Below are 7039 nucleotides of genomic sequence, written 5' to 3' on the forward strand. Positions count from 1 at the left end.
ATAATAAATATGTGTTGTTTTTCCTAAAATATCCTTGCTAATTAAGTGTGTTGGTTAAAATTATCATTGTTAGAAAGACTACCTTAGAAAAAATATATAAATATGAGAGACAAAATGGATTGGGGTTTTATATTTAGGATCAAAATAAAAGTCAAACAAGGTTTGATATTATGAAGCGGAGGTAGTATAAAATCTATCATAATAAGTATGGATAATTATAAATATTAAATATTATACAAATACAATCCATTCTTTTTAGATTTGGCACACGAATCACCAAGATATTTATATCGTGACCATCTACAATAATTAAAAAAAAAATCTCAAAAGCCATTTTTCTGTGCTTAAAAATGAAATTGATTTTTAGGGGGAGGACAATGTTGACATGGTCCACCACATGAGAAGCTATAATTAATAGCAATCAAAAGCTAAACACAAAAGTGGGTTATCCTCGGAATAGCTTCGAGTGGGAGAAATCGTGCCAACAATTCTACATCCTCAATGTTTTTTTTTAAATCTCATGCATAATTAGATTTAAAAAATAAATTACAAATAATTGAGTAAAGTTATTGTACTAGGTATAACAATAATTAATGTTACAAGTTGGGACGGTGAAGAGGAAGAACACATGGTTGATGCTTGAGGTGGGGAACTGAATGAGTATGTTAGAACCAAGGGCTTTGGAATCTATGATATAATAACTAAATAATATTTTAATAAAAATAATTATATTTATATATAATAATATATAAAAAATAATTTTAATAATAAGTCCACTTGTTAATATGATAATGCCACAATATATGAAATAATATATCCTTATAAATGGTTTGAAAATATATATTAGGTTTTTTTGATAAGTTAACTGAACCGTCAACGAATCTGATGAGACAGTATTGGTTGAAACATCTGAATGTAAACTAAATTAACAAAAATTCAAAAAATCATGTGAAATTGTAATACTAATTATAACATTAATCATGTCCCATTTGCTACTCTTATAATATAAGACAATATCTTTTATGTAATGTAAAGATTGATGCATATGGTATTCCCTTTGTAAAGATTAAGAAATATGGTTAAAGTTAGTGTGACTTCTTAAATATATTACAAATTTAGAATATTTAATTATAAGCGTCACTTTTTATTATTTTTTATTTAATAATTTGGAAAATATTTTTCATATATTTAATTTTTTTTCCTTTCAATTTATGATATTCTGTTTGTATAGTACGAGTTGGGTCAGTGAAGGACACAATGAATGAGTATGCTTCAATGGGGTCGGTCTAACAAACTTTGACTCACATGATTTCGCCAAACAAAGTGCAACAGAGTCACTCGTGTTTTCACCTTTCTTGTCAACAAACCCCCAGCCGATCCCTATTCTGTGGGTTCAACTGGTGAAAAAGTCGGAGTCTCTTACTAAAAAGAGGAGATTTGATTATGGAAAGTGTTATTTTACTGTGACTCCAGTTGCGGTGCTGGGAAAGGTATCACCACAATAAAGTGAAGCTGAGATATTCCTATCTATTGGACAAAAAAAAAAAACTTGCTTGTAATACTCCTATATCTATAGGAACAAGCCCTAGTGGATTAAGTAGTAGCTGTTCTGTTTTTGGATCGTGGATGAGCTCAATCCCTTTCTTAAAATTTGAATACCAAAAAAAAAAAAAACCATCCAAAAATGAAATTTCACAACATTCTAATCACTACCACATTTTTTTTATCAAAATAATTACTAGTACATAAAACACACATAATATATACTATCTAGGGGGAGTAAAAGAAGTTCGATAACCTCAAATTTTGTAGAGAAAAAAATCATGTTAAATAAAATGAACACTTAGATAAAATTTAAATTTGAGTTGACAATACTGAATCTAGTTAGTAAGAATAAAACTCATAAGAGCATGAACTTGAATTTCGCTTTAAAAGGAAATGAAACATATATTACTTAGATAATAAGTGCTTGTTAAGTCTATGCCCAGCTGACATTAAGCATTTTTTAAAGCTTTTTTAAATGTGAGGCTGTGAATTAAGACTCATAGTTTAAGATATGATGGGTTAGAAAACCCATCTAACTTTTTTTTAAAACAACACATTTTGTGTGGTCATGAATGTGGAACTGGAATTTAATATCAGCTCATTCTCAACTTGAGATTTTAAGATATTCATATGTGTGACTATATATATGTACATTGTTTTTAATACTAACCTATTTATAATTTTATCTTGGTGGACTGAATTTATTTAAAAAATTGCATAAAGACTTTATATTATGTGCTGTTATTATTATGCATCGCCTATAACATGTAGGACAAGAATATAAATATATAATAGTAAAATAGAGAGAGAAAAATTAAACAAAAAGCAAATTCCATAATTCACTCCATTACTAACTTCTATGATTCCAGTTTCTCTCTTCTACCTCCATCCTATGTCCTATCCAATGATAATGAGATTATAGCTATGTTTATGTTTAGAAGCCTATTAAAATGTGCTTCTGTTACTTTTGTGCTAAACCTGCTCTAGTGAAAACATAATTTCGATTAATATTAATAGGTTTTGAACACTCAAACCCTTCAAATTTTAGATTTTTATAACACCCCAGATTCAGATTTTGGGTTCGCAGAATTTAACTTTAGTCTTGTATTACACTAAGTAACCAGAAAAGAGAAAGAGAAGAAGGAAAAAGAAAAGAAAGAGGGAGAATAAGTTCTATAGAACAGTCAAAAGAAGAGAGAGGAGAGAAGAGGAAGAATATAAAAAAGAGAAAGGCTAAAATGAGACACATCAGCAGTCATCATTACAATCATATGATTCATATCACTTACCAGCTTGCCAGCCATTCTGCCTCTAATATTCCAAAACACTTCTTTCCCTTCTTCACATTGTTTTCAACCTTCTTCCCTCCTTTTCGCCTCTGCTATCTTCCTTCATCCCCAACAAGTCTTCACCTTTATATTTTTTTAATTCTCATCATTACCCCATTACTCGATCCATCCCTTTTCTTCCACAAAGTCACCACTCTTCGTCTCTGCTTCATACTTTATACCACCTTCCTTTATGTTTCGGTATCAGTGAAGCTTCACACTGAACAAGAACAAGAAGCTCTGAAGAATCAGAGGAAAGAAAAGACTTTGAAGATGAGAGGGAGTGTGAGGTTTCTTCTTGTGTTTCTCTTAGTGGGTCAATTCCTCTCTTCTGGTAAATTCTATCTCTCACTTTCTCTCTTCTCTGTTTTTGGTTGTTCATCTTGTGTCCTTTCTTTTTCTGGTTCCTGCGGTTTTTCCTGCTTCTGATACTCTTCTTGCATATTTTCTCTGCCTTTTCTCTTTCACTAACTGATTCTTTTGAAACCCAGAACCTAGTTTCTAAAACCAACCATAGAGGTGCATTTTCTGCGCTGAACTTTGGCATTCTAATTGCAGTGTTTTTATTGTTACTGTTCATGTTTGGTTTTGGCCCCCCCCCAAAAAAAAAAAGTTTCTATTTGGGTGGTTTGCCTTTTTCAAACGGATTTGTTTACATTAGGTTCTTTTCTTGGAATATAAGTTTAATAACAGAGCATCTACCTTTTTTCTGTCTTAATAAAACAACCAACTTTCCAGGTTCAAAATGTCGTCTCTTCCATAGCTTGGTTAAATTTTTACCCAGTTCCTTCACGTAATTAATTTACATATACATATATATATGCCTCGATTTTCGACCCATCTTTCTGGAGTTCAACATCAGCAAACTGTATTGCAACAACCAAACTTTCTTTTCCAGTTTCACCGTTTCTTGAAAAGATCAAAGGGCCCAATTCCCTTGACTCTTAGGTAACCTCTGTGCATAGGATGCCCTACTTGTCTCATTGTGTCCGTTTAGGTGTGTAATACGTCAACACACATTGATTTTACAGTCACATGATACCTAAATACTTTTTTTTTAAAGACTCAGTTTTGACATGCTGCTGGTCAAAAAAAGTTTTGACATGCTTAAACATTTGGGGTAATGAAGTGTATATATTCCTAGGAATTTATCAGCCAAAAGGGATTTAGTTTTGAAAGGGTGTTTGAGAAACTATTGTGAAGAGGGGAAGAAAAGCTGTGGGCTAATCAGTCACAATGTGAAGACAGCTAGCATGTCTCTTTCTCTTTTCAGAAAATACAAAAAAAGATAGTTTCTGGATTTCACATCTGTTTTTCGCTTCACATGCTTTGGAAAGAGAACAGAAGAAGCCAACTCTCACCTGAAACATCATTTCAATTGAAACACAGGTACTTCAAGTAGGCCAGGGAAGAAGAAGCGAGAAGAACTTGATCATGTGAGCTATTATTTACCAGAGGATCATCATCATGAAGGTAACAGACAACTTTATACTACCGAAAGAGACATTACAACTCCAATCACTACAGTTCCAAACTTAGTTCCCACAACACCAACATCTCCAACTCCAATCTTGAACCCTAATTCTAATCCAGATGTCACAGTCTCCCCAGCCAACACAGTCCCAATCACTGCTCCGAATTCTCCACCAGCTTCCTTTTCTTCTCCTCCTCCTTCTTTGGGTTCTAGTTGGTGTGTTGCTACACCATCTGCTTCACCCACTGCTTTACAGGTTGCTCTGGACTATGCTTGTGGATTTGGTGGAGCTGATTGTTCTGCAATTCAGCCAGGAGGAAAATGTTATAACCCTAATTCTGTTAAAGATCATGCTTCTTATGCATTCAATAACTATTATCAGAAGAATCCTGTGCCTAATAGTTGCAATTTCGGTGGAACTGCCGTTGTCACCAGCACTAACCCAAGTAAGTAAAAGGCCCCCTTTTTTTTCCCAGAACTTCTTACAAATTTTCACTGTGACATTTTCTCAGTGATGTTACCTGCATTTTGAAGTGAACCCAAGAGAAGAAGCGCCTGGAAAATTTAATAGGTACCCGACCGAAATAAAGAGGCACAGTGTTCTTGTCTAGCGTGTGGATTGAATTGGATTCGAGTCCTGTCATTTTTTGAAAAATTGACATTATTAACTTTGAAGAGAGAAACAAATGCGTGTGTGTGAGGGAAATGATAAAGTTTATTAGAGCAACAGAATGTGCAACTTGCGTGGACCCCATACACATTAATGTTCATTTCTGTTCAAAATCCATCTTGACGCGAAATGAAACAATGGAGGATTCTAGGGTTTTATGCATCCTGTGACATTTTCTTTTTTATGTTAACCGAAAATTGAAAAACTACAGAGGATTTTTGTATTCATTCTCACTAGAGCAAACCCGGAAATTTAGAAGGCCTCTTTCTTACGCGTATGCAACTACTGATACACAAAAACCGATTTAGATCTCCTCCAGTTATCAGGGAATACGGTGAAGAGAGAAAAGGGGATAGAAAATAAGACTTACTTTTAATCGGCCTTATATTCATAGAAAAGGAGTATTCTTGGTTGTGATAATTGCACGTAAACCGATGGAGGATTCATGGGTTACATTTTTCAAAGACAATCAGGAAAAAAAAATAATCTTTGGTTGCATCGTTGGATTTCCTTCACGGCATAGCAGCTACGTGCAGGAAGAACCACCTTAGGTGAAGCGAAAGTCAAACTCGGTTCTTTTCTTCTTTGTTGAAAACTGCACCCCAAAAGCTTTATTCCAAACCAGCAAAATTTATATATCTATCATCTTCCTTTTTGAAACAAACCTAGTTGGGAAATATTTAACCTAGTTGTCTGATATGCAGGTACAGGGACATGTCAATTTCCATCCACAAGGTGACATTTTTCTTCCTTACCCAAAACTGATGGTGGTTTGTCGATATTCTTTGTTGCCAGAAATGAAATGACTGTTCTGAACTTTTTGCAGCACAAGCTCATCAATCTTAAACACAACAAACTCAGTGGGTGCTAATGTGTTTGGCTCAGTTCCAGTCCCTTCTACTTGTGAAGCTCTCACATCAAATAATGGCTTCTTCCCTATTCATCTCATTCCATGGCTTCTCACTTCATTTTTGGCAACCAAATCCTCTAAAATGGACCCATCACTTCAAGATTTTGCTTCTCTCAATAACCAAGTTTTGCCTCTTTATATGAAACTTACATTAACAACACAAGTCCTCTTCACCATCTGCACGGTTTGGGAAAAAGAGAGAAATTAAATGTGAATGTTTTTCTGGCGAATCATGTATTTGTTGGGGAGAATTTGAGGCCAACAACAACATCAAGCAGACATAGATTCTAGAGATACCTTTTCAGAAAAAGAGAAACACTTGTATAAACTTAACAAGTATATACAGTTTCCTGTTTTGTATTGTAAATATATTATGTTACTTTCCTGTTTCTTGTGATAATAGTATGCTTAATACTTGTAGTTGACCAATTTGACTGATTTGCATGTTAATATGCAAGATAAATGCAGTAATTTCGACTAAAATATGAAATAATTCTTTATGGGATGTTTATGTATATTTCAACATTTCTGCTAAAAAAAATGTATATTTTAAAATTAAGAAATTATGTAATTCCAACAAAAAAAAATTTTGTTTTTTGGGGGAAGAAATATCATGAGGAAGTTAGATGTGATAAGTTATTGAGTAGAGAAAAACAGACTTTTCAAAAGCTGACACAGAACACAATAAGCAGAAAAGATAATATTCTTTTCAAAAGTGTAATATTTTGCTAGAAAAATTATCCGCGGCACACTCTTTTAAAAGAACTCAGTTATAATAAAATAACATTTTTTCACTATTTTTCTTAACGAGGATTTTCTTTTTTGGGGGGGCTGAAGTGATATTTTTATAAAAGAGTTTAATAATTAAAGCTTAAAGGACTATATCCATTTTCTTTCTCCCTACTCCTTTTCAAAATTGCATTGTCATTTCAAATGCTCCCTTTTTTTAATTATCGTGTTAATTTATTAGAGATAAGTGAGGATAAATGCATGGGACTAAGTTATTTAAATCAATATTTATTTGTTAGGCCAAAAAAACAAAAAGGAAAAGCAATATTTCGTTGGCATGAGTAGGTGATTGTTCTGTTATTTGAATTGATGGATTAATGCAT

The 7039-nt window shown here is 33.2% G+C and overlaps 1 protein-coding gene across 1 annotated transcript; it reads left to right on the forward strand.

Moving 5' to 3' along the window:
• The first annotated feature begins 2878 nt into the window (after nt 1-2878).
• On the forward strand, nt 2879-6257 carry LOC114734451 (glucan endo-1,3-beta-glucosidase 12-like). Its single transcript, XM_028922082.1, has 4 exons — nt 2879-3207; nt 4263-4793; nt 5722-5752; nt 5844-6257. The coding sequence occupies exons 1-4, from the start codon at nt 3147-3149 to the stop codon at nt 6133-6135; spliced, it is 915 nt and encodes a 304-aa protein (XP_028777915.1). The 5' UTR covers nt 2879-3146; the 3' UTR covers nt 6136-6257.
• The last annotated feature ends 782 nt before the right edge of the window (nt 6258-7039 follow it).

The sequence above is a fragment of the Neltuma alba genome, unplaced genomic scaffold, assembly GCF_004799145.2.
Source record: "Neltuma alba isolate B1F8T4 unplaced genomic scaffold, ASM479914v2 tig00013101_pilon, whole genome shotgun sequence".
Taxonomy (NCBI): Eukaryota; Viridiplantae; Streptophyta; class Magnoliopsida; order Fabales; family Fabaceae; genus Neltuma; species Neltuma alba.